Source organism: Protobothrops mucrosquamatus, unplaced genomic scaffold (assembly GCF_001527695.2).
Source record: "Protobothrops mucrosquamatus isolate PMUCROS unplaced genomic scaffold, P.Mucros_1.0 scaffold20, whole genome shotgun sequence".
Lineage (NCBI taxonomy): Eukaryota > Metazoa > Chordata > Lepidosauria > Squamata > Viperidae > Protobothrops > Protobothrops mucrosquamatus.
In genome coordinates, this window is record NW_015386405.1 from 1867696 (window position 1) to 1887195 (window position 19500).

The following is a 19500-nucleotide window of genomic DNA, read 5'->3' on the forward strand; positions in this document are numbered from 1 at the left end:
AAGCGGACCTGACCTAGGGAGGATTTTATACTGGGTTCATTTTAAGGAATTTGGAAGACACAACTTTAAAATTTGGTTTAATTCGGTTTTACAGGGGGGGATTGTATATATGCTTTTGTTTTAAATATGTTGTGCGCCGCCCTGAGTCCCGCTGGGAGAAGGGCGGCATATAAATTAAATTAAATAAATAAATAAATAATAAATTGATTTGAGAACCTGGGCTGTTAACATCTGACATAGCTGCTATTAATCTCTTCAGAGCTATTCCAAGTGGCTTCCAAAATTAACTAGTTATCCAAAATGTTTAACAAAACTGACAGCTAATTTTATAGACCCATTAGGGATCTATTTATAAATTACATTAAATACTATTAGTGCTCTAGATCTATAATAAGGAATGGAACCATCATTTTTCAGATTAACATAAAAGCCTGGGTTTTTTCCATGGATGAATTGGAGTATTAAAACGTACACATTATAGACAAGGTAATGAATACAACATAGACATCAGGCAGTGAATGTGAAGTCATCTATTCATAGAATTCAGTGGTAAAATATCCAAGGCTTTTAATTTCATCTTAATATCTTTGCAGTGTACAGAATTTACAAATATACAATACTTTGGGATATCTTAAAGGAGAAGCTAAAATGAAAACAATTCAAATTTTCATTAAATAAAAAAAAATATATACAGGGCTTGAACTGACTAATTGATAATTGGGAAATAAATAAGGAGGGAGAAGTATAAATGGTATGGTACTAAATTTACTGGGTTGGCAAAAATATCTTGAAGTTAAGAAAATAGGACATCTTCTCATAAATCAGTACGTTGAAACTATTGATTAGCTGAACCAATGCTTCTTAGGTGTGTAAGAATTGAAAAACAGACAAAAGGTCAGGTTTCTTTTCCCACTGCAATGCTGGACTCCATTCTGTTTATATTTTACCACAAAGCTTCACTTACATTGGGCAAAATTATTCTGATAACACCATCTGCCACTTCCCAAAGGATATCTGGGTGGAAATAATTTGCAACAGAGAAACAACAGCCACAGTTGCAACATTTGAGGGCCAGTCTAGTTACAACTTTCCCACTTTTCTTCCAGCATAGCTGCCAAAATAGCTTCGCAAGTCAAGGGAGGTAAACAACCAGTGAATAAAGTATTAAGCGCTCCCTTCCAATCTCTCTCTTTCTCCCTTTCCCTCTCTCTCTCATAGCTCCCAGGAAAGAAATCTGTAGCTTCCCAGGCCCATCTCTGCAAAACTACCTTATTTAACAATCAGCCATTTAAAAACAGTTTAGTTTTGATTCTAGTTACCTTCTGTTATATAATAGTGGACATCATCTCTAACCAGTGTGCAAAACATACTGGCATTTATCAACAGCTTTGGTGCCAACATAATGACAAAAATAATATCAAGCTTTATATTTGTGTACCTATTGCCAAAGCTGGGACTAAATAACCAAGGAGATAGATAATAATCAAAACAGAGAATATTGCATTAGAATTTTGAAACTGGATAGAAGTAATTTGCTGGTATAAATCCTTCATAAAGTCAGACATAAGCATCAATGCAGTAACTGTTCAGCAAAAAAAACCTATCATGCTCACAGTTGTGCCTTTTGTTTTCTTGTTAATGAGGTATTTGTTATGCATTCATTAGTTTGTATTCTATCATCCAGATCCATCCATATTTTATTTTTATTTTCGAAATAGAAGTAGCACACTAGGGACTTATTTGCTTAAAAGTCTACACTGAGTACTCAAGGATGCATCAATTTACTCATCTTAAACTGAAATTATACCCAGGAAGCATGCCTAGCAAAACAAAAACACCAAACCTTTATTCATCATTGTAGCTTCTCCTCCCTGTAATAAAATTTCTAAGTAACAATTAGATCATGTTAATCTGAGATCAAATATAACGGATCCTCATCATTTTGTTTCTGCTTATTTTAACTCATTAGAAGCTATAATCTTGATCAAAAGATAAAAACAGCAACATAAATATTTTAAGGCATTACAGTAAAATGAACAATGTTATCTGAATGAATACTAATCTCAGAAATAAAAATAGACCCTCAGCATCAAATTCATTTAAAAAAGCACACAGGTAAAACATAGATATGTAATAATCAATAACTTTTAAGTGCGAGGTATTTTCCAAAATTCATGCTGACATTAAATGTTTTATATATTAATGAATTCTATGAGGTTTTATCACCCTAAATCCAGCCAGAAATGCTTCTTATGATCAAACTATTTATGATGGCAAATAAAGAGCTACCGCTGAATGTAAAAGACAATCTATTCACATTTTCCTTTCTTTTCTTTCAGTATGTCTTTTAATTTTCCCTGTAATACAACATTCCACCATGTTTGTAACAAACAAGTCAGAATGGAAGCCAGTCATGGAGAAAAGGTATAAGAAAATGCATAAGTGAAATAGGCTTTTCCTTTGAAAGTCTAACTTCATGCCAAAACAAAAAACAAGCAAACAAAAAAGTAGGGAATCACAACAAAAATCTGCTATTTGGAATGGCAGATCCATTTCTTTTTCTCTTGCACTCTCCCAAATTAGTTGCTACCAAGTCAAAAGAAAAGGATAATGGTCCCTGAGGAATGGAAAGTCTATATTCCTTCAGATCAGTTGATTTCATCTTAGTTTCTATTTTTCTGGCCCTGGACCCCTCAGGACATAAAACCAAAATACACTGGTGAATTTAAAACAACATTAAAGGATTTTCTGCCCTTGTTTGGGAAAAATTGCAAAATACATGATAGTTTTAATCCCTTTATTTTTTATTATCCTTTTTTTTTCTTTCAAAAATTCGATCCCAAAGGATTAAAAACAGCTGAAAATTCCATCCCTCCAATTATGTTACTTGGTTACCATACTCGGTTACTGGTTAAAAAAAAATCTCCCTCAGGCCATAAAAAGTGGCTTCTGTTTTTGTTATTGTTAGACTGCAAGCCCCATCATTTCAGACCATTGGCATTCAAATATGGGCAGACAGAAATTATATAAAATGTGGAGATCATGAATTCTCCTTCTTTAGAAAAGACTTTATTGTTCTTTTAGGAAAACAGCAATATTCGTGATGCCTGTAGGTATATTTTAAAATGTTTTACAATATACAATTAGGCCTCACTGTAATCAAGTATTTTTCAAAATCTTATGACAACTTGCCATTTCTTGGTGATAGATCTAATAGGAATGAAACAAAGCAAAGCCTCAAATTGCAAGGAATAGCTTCGAACAAAATGGCACGCTGTGACCTTGTCACCTTTCTCTCTTACTAGAATCCAATTCCTAGTATGTGTATAACCTTTTTCCTTTTAGGTATAAAAGTCTATATGGACAGGGGGGCAAGAAACATCTATGTTTTCTGTATAAAGAGAGCACAACCACTTCTAACTGTTGCATTTGAAAACAATGATGCAAGTTGATGAAAGTCAAATATTCATCCATTTTTCATGATTTCTTGAATAAATTAAATACGTCTAAAATGTCTCCAAAGGGCATGATATATCTACGTGTATATCCATGTGTATAAATACACGCACTGCTGAAATGAGAAACAGGGAAGTGTCTTTCAATGTCATCAAATTATTCAATTGCATAAATTATTTGATATGCTATATTGCATTGTCATATCACACAGCTGATATCATTACTGTAACATTGGTATGCACAGATATATACACAGAAGTGTTCAAGAACAACTTTGTACATTAAACATTTTATTAACAACTTTGATCTACGAGGTATCAAATATTTGACATTTATTTAATTACTTTCATGGAATAAAGCACAATTTTAGACAATTCCAAAGAAAGCTTTATTAACTTAACTGGGATCTACTCCAAGATAAATAAGTACATGTTGTATCAAATGGTATAAGTCTGAATTATTAGAATTTGTTTCTCTATGCTGAGCATTCAGGATTACCCATTTTCGAAAAGCATCCTTCAAATATTTCTAACTATTACCATATAATTACAGGTTGAATTCTTCCTTGAGCTACTAAAAATCAAGTTAATGATGATATATAATGGATATGTCTTCCAAAAGTATGATTTCATAAAACTATGTAAAAATAATCACAAATTATAGTAACACAGTGATAAGAGTGAAAAAGAGATGTCTGGTTTTTTTTAATAAAAAACAAATTTGTGACTAAAAGTTAAAGAAAAAAAATCTCCTTTGAGTGAACTTTGATTTTAGAAAATTAAGCATTTACCTTTCCCACATACTGGGGTTCGGAGCCCATGTATTCTTCCAGGACAAAAAACTGATTCCAGACCCAGCCTCTCTTGACCCGTAAGGTGGGTATTCTCCTTTCAAGTTTGGTGACAACATTTCCCCTTGACTCAGCTTTTGAAATCTGTTGTGGTTGCGAATGAAGTAACATTAAGATACCTCCATTGAACAGGACCCAGAGAAGCAGGGATAAGCAGTTCCTTGTAAGCATTGGCAATGGTTTCTTTACCACAAGGATTTAAAAACTCCAATGTTGAATGATGAGCTGAAGAATCCAGGTTTGAGGCTGTCTGTGGACCTTCACCGCTCAGCTTTGGGATTTTTTTTTCTTTTCTATTGCCAAAATGCTAACGCAGACATTAATTCTTCTGTTGACAAGGTTTCTGCTGCATAAAATTCCATCTAAAGGGACCTATAAAATAAATTTATATGGCAGCATGAATTTATACAAAATTATACTGAAGTAGTCATCCAAACTCTCACACCTACTTAGCTTCTACTGACAATGAATAAGATAAACATAATAAAAAAAATAAGAACTCGAAGTATTATTGGTATTTTATGCTGTAGCACTGATTCACAACCAAATATAGTAAACTAATATTAGCAGTACCTCATTCTGCTTCTGCTATGTATTATTTCAGTGTCTGCCCTTTATAGCCCGGTTATAAAATAATGTCGTTACACACCAGTGAATGTAGTTATTATTTACTCAGGATTCACAAGGGAAAAGAAAGAAAAACCAACCAACCAACAAACAAAAAATGAGAGCAAGGCTAGTCCCATCTCATTGGCACATTTATGTCAGGTTGGAAAGAAAACTTGTAACCTCCCTCTCCCTTCTCAACTATATTACAACATGGAGGAGCTTGGTTCACTGTCTACTTATTCAGGACTGAAAAACCAATTCTCAGTTTCCAAATAATTGTTTTTAAGGGTTTGTAGAATTTGGTCTGTCACCCAGAGGACACATTTAAATATTCCCAAAGTGAAAGTCCCCCTCCTACACCAAATACAAGGACTACAAGATTATTAGTTACAAGAGAGGCATCAAACAACTCCACAAACAGACACAGATGAAGTCGTTGTACAATAAGCATGGGTGTTATATTTTATAACAGTATGCACTAAGGCATTTCTTATCTGTAATGTACTGTGTGTCTAGCTATACTGCACACTGCTGTGCTCTGCCCATAATGGGCTTAACTGTAACTAAGCAAACAGAAATATCTCTATTTTTCCAGTTTCTTGCATTTTGCAAAGAATGCACTATATGTCTACTGATCTTTTTAAAAGAGAAGATATGATGGGATGACTTTAACTACTGCCATTATTTTCACACATCTGAGTTTCTATGACTGGTAATGTCACAGAGTAGAACTTCAAAACCAAATGAAAAAAAATGCCAATTCTGTTGAAATTCCCTTTCCAAAAAATTTGAAATGAAAGAAACATAATTCATTCTTGCTCTTCATGAACTCACTCCCCACTCCAGAAAAATGTTGTTCTTGGAAAAAAAAACATGCCAGAGGAAAATTTGCTTTTGCTTTTATAGCTGACCCCAAATAAACTGAGTATATAATTGTAGGCAAGAAGAATGAGGAAGGGAAATAACGGGAGACGTTTAACCTCTATAAATGAGGGATCAGTTGTTTTAATATTAGACAACATCCCATTGGCAATATCTCCCACATAAGATCAATTGCACTGAATGGGAATTGCACAAGGTACAGCCATTTTGAGGCAGAGCTGTCATAGGAAAACATCTTGATGCAGTGAACACTTACAGTTCACTAAATACATGATGAGTACCACACATCATGCCAGTTGGCAGGACAATGTATGCTTCCTAGCTACAGTTTATAATTAGACATTTTGAGTATTTGCTTTTCTCATATATGCGTTTTCTAAATAATTATAGCTACTTAGTACATTGATAACTTTAAAAGGCTATAATTAAATATTTCTGTGACTAATGGCAAATCAAATGAATTTCATTAATTTGGAGTTTTAATTAATGATTGTGGCAGACCCAGAGGGTTTTAATGCTTTCAGGGTGACATAAACCTGTGTCGTTTTTGTCACAGAACACACAAAGATAAGTGGAGCATGTTATTAAAAACCAGATAGGCCCAGGACAAAAATAGAAAAAGGAGAGAAGCTAAGTTGAGCTACAGCATAAATAAATATATTTGACTGGTAATACCATACAACATTGATATCAGACATAAGTGTATATTCATTCTACTATGTAAACTTTCACTAGTGTAGCTAGGTAATTTTAGATTGGAACAAAAGCAGCATTTGACTAACCATGTTTGGAGTCAGAAGCTAAGCAGAATCAATCCTGGATACTACTGAGACCACCAGGGACTACCAGAGCTATAAGCTAAAACTATTGCTGTCCAAGAAACTGCATCCTTGTGGCCATGAATTAGTCATCAAAAGTCAAGCTTGACTTGAGAATGCCTTGACATTTATGCTAAAGAGGATCTGGATACATATTACATTGCTGGATAGAGCCCTGATATCCTGCCCTGGCAATGCCAGTATAACAATTTAAAACACTGGTTATTGAAGAAGTATGTGCAGAAGAGGTTATGCCAAATAAAGCCTGCAGAGACCTTCTGTAGGAGGGTGGTGGTGGTCTCTGTGGGCTATTCAGTATCATGGAAAGTGAAAACAGTTTATTTTCCACTGGATAGTTATGTGATATATGAGAGGCTCCTCTCCCAACATAATCACATCTTTTTTCTTTATAAAGGAAAAAGAAATACAATTATTCTCCATATATAATTTTCCCTTTCTCCCATTACAACTCTCCTTTATGTGTATATCACTTTCTTTTTCTGCTTCTAAATATTTACAGAGCTTTAGACAAGGGGATACATGCCAAACAGATCCTTCTTTTTCAATTTGTTACAGATCAGAAACAATTTCCTTAGAAAGCAATGACTTGGGGGGGGGGGCACTCTAATATTAGGAAACCTCTATTTCCATTAGATGCATACTGCATACTTCCCAGATGGTAAAATATATCCTTCAGCTCTTAGAGGAGAGAAACCTGTCAAAACTTTAGGTTAGATGATAATGAATTTTAAACAACATTACAATTCAATCAGCACTTCAGTGCATGCAAGTTTAAATTAATGATCATTCCCAGCTATATTTTTGAGAAGGACCCAATGATGTTATCTGTTGCTAAACACACCATGAAGAATTCTGTAGCATCTGTCATGGAAAATAGCTTGTTGCTCTGTTGACCATGGAATTTTTTATTACATAGGCATCCAGAGAAGGAGCCCGCAGTTCATGAAAGCTTAAGTCATAATAAATTTCATGTCTTTTAAGGTGCATCAAGATGTTTCCTACTTTCAAAAGAACCATGACTGAGGCTGCTAACTCATCTGGGCAAATGGGGATCAAAAGAAAGACTGGGTTTCTACTATTGTGTTTCCTAGGCAACCAAACAAAGCAGGTCAGTGGCTCTCAAGCATTACTCATTAAGCTATTAGCCAAGCTCTCCTACGGTGTTTGACTTGTTTTGCCTAGTAGTACAAAAAGATAGATAAAAATTCTCTTAGCAAAGGAAGTCATGTGTAATAAAGTCTCTAAAAATTGCTTCCCAAAGTAGAAACCAATGCTGGATCTAAAGCTTCCCTCTTTTAGAGATAGTATGGAAGTATAGATTATTAGCCTCTTAACTGATTAAATTTGGCATAAAATAACTTGGACTACCAAAACTGAGAGAAAGCAGAAAGAGACAAAAATATAAGAAAAAAGGAAGGGGACATAAAAATCCAACATTTAACTATGCAGCATGATATACACAAACAAGATACATGTATACAGTCAAAAAGTGTTATCAACACAGCAATTCTATTATCCTGCAGAAGAATTCAGAAAAAAAGAAAGAAAAGGGGCTTTGGCCAGAAAGCAGGAAGTTGTAAGAGTCAAGTTCAGAGAAAAATGATCTTGCATTTGACAATGCAGATGACCTCCAGAGACAAATGTAGGCATTTTATTCATATCTCAAGAACCAAAAATCTGTGGAAAAACTCTTGATCTGCACTCCGTGGGTTGCTAACTGACAATAACACTAATGGAGCCCAAAAACCTGGATGGATCTGCTGCTATCTAGCAATTGTCTTTGTAGCCCAGATATGATAATCCAGCTAGGATAGAATCATAGGCAAATGCAATGGTGATGTTTGCATAATTATTCAGTTCCATGACTTATGTACTTGTGCCAGACATCCTAATGTTGGGAAATGTCCAGCCAGTCAGGGAGAAGGACTCAAGTGGGGAATTAGCCTTCAATGGTTTTTCATCTGCAAGAGATCTAGAACTAACCCCCCCCACACACACACACACACAAGCTCCATACAACTTTATCCATCTGTTCCCAAGGGAAGGCAAGCAGTTTCAGAAGATTTCTGTGTTATAGGTAGAATACAATAGATATAGTCAACTTGAACTCTACACATGTGGATCTGGTTGTTTGGGCCTCACATGGCACAAATATTCATTTGTGGGATTAATTTATTGTGTTAAATGCCATCATTTGGGGGGCATTGTCATTGTGCTTTGTTATGTATGGATACATAGTAAACCTATTCTGTGGAATGATTTTATCTTCAGTAGTATCAGAGGCTCCAAAGCTAATGTTTTATGTTGGCATTCTCTGGCCATTAATCTATCCCCCACCCCATTTGCTTCTTATTTTTGTTTTTATGTTATTTGTATTTTTTTCACCTGGCTTTTAATCTGTTTTTATCTTGCTTTTGACATGTATTATTATTGTAAATTGCTTTGGGCATTGTTAAAAGAAAAAGCACTATTGTTGAATAAATACTATTTAATTTTTAAAAATATTGCAGGCAAAGAAAAGGAATTTTATGCAGGTACAGGGTGAATTTATTACTCTTTTTCTGCCATCCTATACTTCTATCCTGGCCCCAGAAGAATAAAGTAAAATGTGCTACTGGAGGAAGGACCAATCACTTTATTTATTTCTTCAGTTTATTCACTAGAAGGATTTTTTTCCCCCAATGCTGGATATAAAGCTTCTCTCTTTTAGAGATAGTATGGAAGTATAGATTATTAGCCTCTTAACTGATTAATTTGTAAATGAAGGTAATTATTTAGTGGGCTAATTTACAAGACAGTAATAAAAGGATTGAAAAAAAATGCTTTAGCATTCCTGGAAATACAAAATAATAAATCTCAAATACTAATAAAAGGTTTGAGACAAATGGCTTTTGCATAGAGATGAGATTCTCTAGATCTATTTATTTCCCTTCATTTATTCTATTTTTCAAAATAAGAATACATTTTCTTGTTGGAAGAATTCCAAAAGCATTGACTGAGATCCATTAAGAAACCTTAAAGCAATAACAATCAAAACCCACTTTTCTTTTGCTTTTCTTCTGAAATTCAGCAATTGAAAAAGTCAAAGATTCGCATGTAGCTCATGGATCTTGTGGCACATTAGAACTCATATGTTGAATTCTGCATATGGAAAGGAAATATACACTTAAGACCTCATTGTAACCACCACCATATAAAAATTAACCTCTCCCCAAATAAATAAGAACTTTAATTATACTATTTTTAATTTTCAGTGTTAATAGTTGTGTGTATAATTAGATCGGTGTAATATGCTCTACTCAACCATTACTTTTTACTCAATTTGCATAGTTTGATGTTGGATGCTTATATTCTAGATATAACTAGATCTCATTTTATTCTTAGAAGGGGCTTAAAGAAAAAGAGGGAAGAAAGTGTGAGGAAAGAAAAAGAAAAAGAGAAGAAAAAGAGAAAGACAATAGAAAGAGTAAAAAATGACAGGTGAATTTTTTTTCCTCCAAGGTTTTTTTTACCGTTTATAAGAAGTAAAATATGCCTATAATTTCTAGACTCTTTCAAGTCAGGTCCATATTTCAGTACAGTATTAGTCGCTGTTTAATTGTGTCAAGTACTCCTGAATTCTAATATAACTAGAACAATTAAGATTCTTATGATAACAAAAATCTTTCTAGAATGTAAAGGTACTTTAAATTTATTTTGGAAATTTGGAAAATTTGAAGTCATTTTATCTTGCTTGGAGAACTTGTAAAAAGAATTAGAAAATTTTGGGTTAAAAGACACACAGTCTTTCAAGAATTTTTAAAAATTGATTTTTAACTGAAGCCATTTTTTGTGGTGCACAGACAGTTGAAAAAGACCAATGGAAAATTGTTTTTGTACATGATAAACACAGTAAAATTATTATATGCACAAAAAGGGAAATATTACTCTACAATGGAGGAATGGTTGGTAAAGATGACAAAACTTACAGAGATGTCAAAATTGTTTGATTAGGAAAAATACAATTATTACATTTGTCAGTGACAACTATTTATGGGCTTTTTGCTGAAAACGGAAATGTGATTTATGGATTTGATTATTAGAAAGGGTAAAATATGGAAATAAGGGTGCCACAATATAATTACACAGAGATAGGATAAGATATAAATGTATTGATAACTGCTGTAAGGAGATCAAAAGCTTCTTTCTTTCTTTCTTTCTTTCTTTCTTTCTTTCTTTCTTTCTTTCTTTCTTTCTTTCTTTCTCTCTCTCTCTCTCTCTCCTTCCTTCCTTCCTTTCTTTCTTTCTTTCTTTCTTTCTTTCTTTTCATTTGTTACTTATTTATCATTTTACTTTTCTTCTTTAAATTTGTAATGTGTTTACTCTATAAAATGCCTTCAATAAAAATGCTAACAAATATTTCAGATTCTATTCTGATAGATTCTACGCAAAAGAAAGAAGTTGTAAAGTGACTTTGGTGCAGGCACTTAATGGGGCTGCAAATTTTGCTAAAATATTTCAACCTTTCAAACATGCTTATAAAAGGGCATCGTGCACAAGAGTAGACTGTATTGTTTTCCTATGATCAAGAGAATCTCCACCCACAAAGTTGAATGAGTCAAGGTGAACTTAGTGTTGGCGATAACATGGAGAAGCAAGAATATACTGCTCAAATTGCTGTATGCCACAAATATAGCCATCTGCCAAATAAGAGATGAGGTCATTCACAAAACATGGTAAAACCAATGAGCATTTATTTTGGGAACCAAGTGGCTGCCCTAATGACTCTGCCAAATCGTGAGAAAATCATTTGATTATGTGCTTCAACACCAATACAGGAGCAGATGTAACTATAATTTCAGATTGTGCTTACACAAACTTCTAGAGCTTGTCTTGTTTGCAATAATATATTATATCCATAACAGGTTCTGGTAGTATAATATATATTGCCTGCTATACCCAGGACCTGGAACACAAATATTAAAATTTATATATTCCGTTGTTAATTAAACAATTTTCCAGTCCAAGAGAGATGAGTTTGAATGGACATAATGTGCCACATGGAAGAACTCCTTACAGAGTCTAACCATTCCATTCAGAACAGCTATTTCATACTTTTCCCCATTTACACCCTCAAATATACCAAATGACTTCTCTTTAGATAAAATCAGTGTCCGTTGATAAAATATATTGGAATTAAAATATCTGTGGCTACTTTTAAGAGTTCATCATTTTTCTTCCTAACATACCGATTTTACAGATAACAGTTAAACACATGAGAAAATTTAGTGAGGAGGAGGAGGAGGAGGAACATAATTTGTTAATTCTATTTATTTTTATTCTAAAAGCAAACGAAAAGTTCTAAATTCAAAGGGGGGAAAATTGTTGATTTTTGTCTCTTTTCCTTTCCCTTTTTCCATCCTAAAATTCAGAGATAAGATTGGCCCCCACTTTAATATTCTTTCCAAAGGCCCTGAAAACATAGTTTTGCTGATGAGCCTGAGAACTCCAAGATGTTATGGAATTCAGCAAGTGGTTTGTTTGACTGCTTGTTTGAATGAATTTTTATTGGATTTGGATTTGCAGTTTTACTTCTGTAAACAGCCCAGAGTCACTGTGAGTGAGTTGGGCGACCATATAAATTTTCCCAATAAATAAAATGAATAACTACAGGACCCTCAACTTTGCATATCTCTACAGGTATGGCATCTGTCCCTGGACTTTGCCATTGGTTAACAACAACTTCAACTATTACTGGAGGGTGATCCCTGGTGTTGTTGATATTGACCTGGGGTATCTCATCTATTGCTCCATCCTTAATGGATGATGATCAGTGAAGATGGCTTCAAAATGTTCAGCCTATCTCTGCGCAATCGGAGCCTTCTCTATAATAAGAGTGTACCACCTATACTCATAAGGGCGGAAACTCCAAAAGACTCAGGTCCATAGAAAAAGTTAAGGTTTTCACAGAACTGCTTCAGTTGTTTGTATCAGCATATCCCTATATTTTTTCTGCCTTGGCACTCAGTCAGGAATCTAGCATTTTACAGTTTATTCTGATCTGTCCTATGACCACTGATAAAAGCATTTTTCTTGGCAGCTGATGATAAGTCATTCTGATGGACACAATGAAGCTGATGCTTTTGAAGAAGTAAAATTGTATCCCGTCATCATTCTCATTGAACCAGCCTTGCTGCTTGTGAGTAGAAAGCCCTGGCATCTTCGGTGCAGATGAATGGACAACATCCCTGAGGCATTTCTAGTAGTCCTTAGCATTGCTAGCAAGATGTAGGTCAGCAAGCTTAGTCTCTAAATTTTGTACATGAAGTTATTCTTCAAATGTTATCAACATGTATGAATTAGCCTACGTAATGTACATAATGACTGCTAGTGCCATATTAACCTCTAATGAGGCATTATTGGTTAATCCATTTTGTGAGAGAGAATTTCAAACCTGAAAAGCCTTTAAGAAAACTGTGAACCAAACAGATCATGACCAGAATAGCTATAATGAAATATTATCCTGGCAAAGCAAAATGTATAAACAACATCCTGCAGCTGTGGAAACCTGAACAGTTTGCTGAGGTAAACATATAACATATGATGAGAGCCAGAAGCATACAATATATTATTCTTTTTGATAAGTCCAACAAACATGGTATGCAAGCATTCACTATATTTTCAGCATAGATAGTAGAAAATCCTATCACATCATCAAATGAAGCCCTACTAAATTACTTGCATGGAAACAATGATTTTGCAAGGCTTTTCAGAAACAAATTAATGGTTAAAGATGTTTGGGTGATAAGAAGGTCCTATACTGGTGTTCAAAATAAACGTAAGGTTTAATTCTAGCTTCAAATATTTAGTAACTGAAAAGGAAATAAAAGTGATAAAATTAGTGAATTTTCTAGAGTGGAGAATAGCAATTATATATTTAAGCTGCCACTTACAGAAAAGCAATTTATAAAATCTCTGATCTAGCAAATGTTGTTTCAATGAATTTTGAAAATTTTGACATAGTTGTCATAACAAAATTAAAGTACATGGCTGGGTCAGTCACAATTATATATGTATAAAATAGAATTAGCTGAAAGACACAAAGAACAAGGTATTTTGTAGAATCTTTAGGTTAGGTTGTTTTATTCAGGTTTTGTCTCCACGGAGTATATCCTAATAGATTATTTCTGTCCATATAAATATTTACACAGGTATCTTTACCAAAAGATTAAATATGAATGTTTGAAACTTTGAATATAGTCTACAGCTATAAATGTACTTCTATATACTGTTGTTGTTAATTGCGAAGTCATATACGACCCATCACGACCCCATGGACAACATTCCTCCAGGCCTTCCTGTCCTCTACCATCTTCTGGAGTCCATTTAAGTTCACACCTACTGCTTCAGTGACTCCATTCAGCCACCTCATTCTCTGTTGACCCCTTCTTCTATTGCCCTCAATCTGTCCCATCATTAGGCCCTTCTCCAGTGAGTCCTTCCTTCTCATTAGGTGGCCAAAGTATTTGAGTTTCAACTTCAGGATCTGGCCTTCTAAAGAGCAGTCGGGGTTGATCTCTTCTAGGACTGACCGGTTTGAACGCCTTGCAGTCCAAGGGACTCGCAGGAGTTTTGTTAAAAAATAAAAACAAACACTCATAGATGCTTCTTTTTATTTTGTTTGATTTTGGTTTCTTATTATATTTTTTTCTAATGAGGTATTGGTCCACTGATTGTTTTAAAGTAAACACCAACAACATTCTGTAATTAATGAATTTTTATGAAATCATATGCCATGCATCCTCTGGGCTGCGTTAAAATACAAACCTACTGCAGACATAGTCTTAAAATATTGAAACCTACTTTATCATTCTTTATCATATTTTTTAAGCCTGTTGATCTCATCTTGTGCACAATGGAGGAGTGAAGGGATCATCTGGCATGAACACACATTTTTCTCCTTCTGGGATATAGAGTTATGGTACTACCTGAGAAGGAGCCCGTGTCTTTTGACTTCTTAATATACCAGCTTAAGGTCCCTAATTTAGGTCATCATAAAAATGGGCCAAAATGCCAAAACTAGTATGAACAGTGATACTATGCCACAACTGGAATATTTAAAAGAAGTTGTACCTGCAAGGTGGCTCTTTTAATTTTAATAAAGATGATCAAGAATTAAAGAATTAAATGTCCCTTCTTTGGAACATTAACCCACAGAGATTAGATCTAGCTCCACACTGACACTCTTTCACAAGGCCCTCAAGATCTGGTTTAGCCAGTAGGCCTGGGGAATCTAGAGTTGGACGGAGTCCATCAAGTGACTTGTTTGATTGATTATTGTCACCAGGGGTGGGGGCTTATTGTTTTTATTGATGTATATTGGATTTTTATTTTTTGTAAGCTGCCCAGTGTCATTGAGGGTGAGTGGACAGTCATAGAAATTATGTATAATATCCATCTATCTATCTATCTATCTATCTATCTATCTATCTATCTATCTATCTATCTATCTATCTATCTGTCTGTCTGTCTGTCTGTCTGTCTGTCTGTCTGTCTGTCTGTCTGTCTGTCTGTCTGCCTGCCTGCCTGCCTGCCTGCCTGCCTGCCTGCCTGCCTGCCTGCCTGCCTACCTACCTACCAACACACACATACAAACACACATATGAATATCCATATGAATATGAATGGATATTAAATTATGGTGTTTCACTTTGCAATTTTCCTTGAAGTATAGCAATTGACTGTACTTTATATCCAAAAGTACTTTCTAGGAGCTAGAGTTAATTATTTTTATTTCATGACCCATATTGCTATTATTACAGGAGTTAGGCAAGATTTTGCAGATACTGCAATTTCATAGCATTTTGGACACCACATAGAAGTATACACAGAAACACACTTGATCTGATTGCTTGCTGACTCTGTGTTGCTAATTTCTGCTCTATTTCCTTTTCTAAGTTTTTACTTTCAACAAATCAGGAAAAATATGGATTGCTGAATTCACACCAGTATAATACTAATCCCACATATTTTTCCTTGCAGTTTCTGTCTACTATTGCCTCTCAGTTTCCAAGTAGAAATATACATTTGTGCTTCAAAAGATATTAGAATAGTTTTACAGCAAATCCCTCTTAGGGGATTTCTCCAATACTTATAAATCAGATTTAGCCATGAAATGTCAGCATGCATTAAAAAAAAGTTACACTAACTCCCTTGGTAAAAAAAGGCAAGAAATCTGTTTGACCTACATGATTATGAATTCTAAAATGTCTCTACTGTGTACTCTGCATATTTCCAAGGTTTATGACTAATGAGCTGAGCAATTTTGCAACAGATGCTAAGTTGGTTTTTAACACTCAGGGACAAATTTGGGTGCTACCTCACAGAAAGTTTAATACAATATGTTCCATTTCTGAAGTAAATGCTGTATTTTCACAGAAGGATTTTCTAAGTCTAGCCCTGTGATTTCTGACCGGAAACAATATTACCAACTTGAGCTTTCTGTCAGAAGGCAAGGTGGAGTGTGAACAAAATGACATATGGGACCTGCACATTATTAATTCAAGGAAGTGCTTTTCCATACTCAATATTATTTTCACTGGTTATTCAAGCAGTTCCTACAAGATAACTAGTGCTGGAAAAAGTGAGATTGGCTATATTTTTGTCATCTTACCTGCAGAAAAGTGAGGCCCTTTCAGCTTAGAGAGAAACATTTCTCTCTGGCAATAAAAGCTGCCACTCTAAAGGCCACACTGTGCAGCCTTCCTACTTATACTCTTGGTAACATTCTATCTTGGCTCCTGAGTGAATTGAATCACACTCATGTCGGAGGCACCAAGGCACTTCCAAGTTGAAAGGATTAGCTGGTGGCATCACTGTTGCCTGGGGGATGCCCAGTTGGGAGATCTTTTTATGACCCTGGCAGGAGCTGGAGAGAAGGACGAGAGCTCACTCCACCCTGTGGCAGCACTTGGGACTCAAATGCAAGCTTGCTGCTTGTCAAGCCAACATCCTAAACATGCAAACCACCATGCTCCCTGCTGAATGAATGACAGAAACAGATAATATTCAATTTTTTTAAAAAGACATAGTAAAGACAGGGATCAAATACAGGAAGCAGGCTGTAGAACAGAGAAACATCACCCACAACAATTGCTTAGCAGTTTTACCATTAGAGCAAATTGGATTTGCATCTCAACTCTGCCACTGTCAAGAAAGGTAAAACTGAATGAAAGAATTAGTTAGGTAAGGATTGCTTCCCTCTTCCCCAAGGTAGAGGCAACATCACATCTTTGAATCAACCAAACTGGATGACATAATTTCTTAGGCCAGAAGCAAACTTTAGAACAGACATGTCAAACTTGCGATGTCACGCAATGTCGCACAACGTATTGGAACTTTTTTCCCATTGCCGGCAATGGGGTGGGCACGGTTTCCTCGTGACGCATCCGGCCCATGGGCTGGCAGTTTGACACCCCTGCCTTAGAACAATACAAAATAATAGGGAATTGTCATATGTCTTGGCAGGGTAAGGATGACCTTATTAATATAGATATTAGATATTAATTAGACATAGAGAATTAATGTGTCATGAAATTAACAGGAAGATTTGGTGGGGAAAATAATCAGGCAACTACTCTCTTTTCTGGATGGTTTTGAGCCTTGTGTTGTTGAATGTCAGGCTCAAAATTTGTATCATTGTAATGACTACTATTCTTATCTTTAATCTGTTAACCCCACAATCAGGTCAAAATTACACTTTTGAAAACACTGAATTTCAGAGATGCAATCTTGGGATGCTGAGATAGTAAAGAGAAAACTCAGGAGTGTATGAACATCATAAGCTGCTTGTCCTAGCTGTAGGAATTCTTTGCAGACCATAGGAAGCTCTATGACATATGCCAGAACTGAGCACAATGAAGCAAGTGACCTAACACCTAGAATGCAGATGGAGAAAAAACTTGTGCTGAATCTGATCAGACATATTCTGATCTTTTTATATCAGAAATAGGAAAGAGATCTCCAAATGGATCCAAGAGGATGCAAGCGCTAATTGAGAATGAGGTCTTTTGAAAGAGATCTTTTAAATCAGGAGTCTCAAACTGCCAGTCCATGGGCTTGGTGCATCATGTGGAGGCCGCACCCACCCCAGTTCCGACAATGTGAAAAAAGTTGTGATACATTCCGACATGTCACGTGACAAGGCGAGTTTGACACCCATGTTCTAAATGATCAAGTTGTACTTAAGGGGAAAAAATGTAGTCACCAAGAGTCAAGCACATCTTATAACTGCCTTTACCTTTTTATTACTATTATTGCTATGCAATCTCTTAGTTTTATCATTTATAATGGCCTCTCAATTTACTTTAACTGTATCTTATGCTACCAGATATCTTATCAGGCAAGAAAAGACATAGAAAATTGAAAAAAGAGGATATATGGGAGGAAAGCAAGATATACTAAGGGTTTAACTTTCTTGGCATCCACAACAAAAAATATTGAAAGGAGAAGGAGCAAAGAAAAGGAGAGAGAAAAGAAAGAAAGGAAGAAAGGAAGGAAGGAAGGAAGGAAGGAAGGAAGGAAGGAAGGAAGGAAGGAAGGAAGGAAGGAAGGAAGGAAGGAAGGAAGGAAGGAATCATCATGCAGTATATTACTTTTTTGCCACCAGAAGATCTGTTTTTTGCATCATAGGAATATGCTAGAACTGGTTAAGAGGGAAAAAAAAGTCTTCAGTATGTAACTGATGAAGGTCTTGTCAATTTCAAGTAGCAGTACAAGCTACAAGAAGACTATAATCAATTAATTAAAATCATAGAGCTGAGCTTGTAAACTTGCACTTGCAGGTGATCCTCATTTAATGACTACTTGTTTAACGACTGTTCAAACTTATGACAGTGCTTAATGAATCACAGTTATGACCTGTCCTTGGAGTTTCAGCTGTCACAGCTTCCTGGTGATCACATGATTGCATTCTAGGTGCTAGGTACCATGCTCCTAATTACAATGTTGCAATGAGAGCTGTTGTTCACATGATTGCAATTTCCAACATTCTCTGTCAGGTTCCCACAAACAAAGTCAGTGGGGAAGCCAGAAGGAAGTTGGAAGTTATGGTCATGTAAGGTCCTTGATAAATGATGGCAATTAGGATTGTTGGAATTGCTGTCACTAACTGGTGTGGTCATATGACATATATCACTTAGCAGTGTAGGAAGTCAGCACACACACCCTCCTAGAGAATGAAATATTTTGGAGAATATTAAAAGAGGCAGAATAGAATATTTCCCCTAAAGGAGAAATGGAGAAAAAAATCTTAACAAAGATAGAAGAGGCCAATCTTTAGAAATGGAGATTTTGTAATCCATTCAGAAAGATTGGGTCATCCTATTCATAAGAAAATGCCTTCAGCCACAACTCCCACAGAAGGGTGGAGATGATGGGATTATAAAAACAAAGACCACACAGCTTCAAGGACAGGACAGGACCTTCCAGCCACAAGGGTAGGGGATCAGGCAACAGTAATTACAATACTAAAAGGGCACACTCAAGCACAGATCAAAGTACATTTCACAATAGGCATCTCAAACACAAACCCTCAAATAATGTATAAAAACCCACCTACTCTCAACTCCATTTGTCAGCTGTCCCAGAATTGCATGTTGCTGGTTCTGCTCATCAATAAACAGACCTTCTTTCCTAAGCAGCTAGCCTTCATTTTATTTCCAGCACCTTTCTCCAGGCATGGAACTGGACCTGATTTTTCTTTCAACAGCAGTAACAACTCTGGTCCCAATTACTGTTGTTAAATGATAACTACCTTTATTAAAGGTATGGGGAAAAGTTGCTTAGGAAGAGATAGCATGAGATAATTTTAACTTTATGCCTGCC

At 35.4% G+C, this 19500-nt stretch overlaps 1 protein-coding gene across 2 annotated transcripts in view; it reads right to left on the reverse strand.

Moving 5' to 3' along the window:
• The window catches only part of LOC107282945 (cadherin-12), a 176007-nt gene extending 171530 nt beyond the window's left edge, over positions 1-4477 (reverse strand). For both annotated transcript variants that reach the window (XM_015810783.1, XM_015810782.1), the window contains exon 1: positions 4247-4477. In XM_015810783.1, coding sequence (XP_015666269.1) covers positions 4247-4477 — 231 coding nt within the window. The remainder of the gene's footprint in view (positions 1-4246) is intronic.
• Between the last annotated feature and the right edge of the window lie 15023 nt (positions 4478-19500).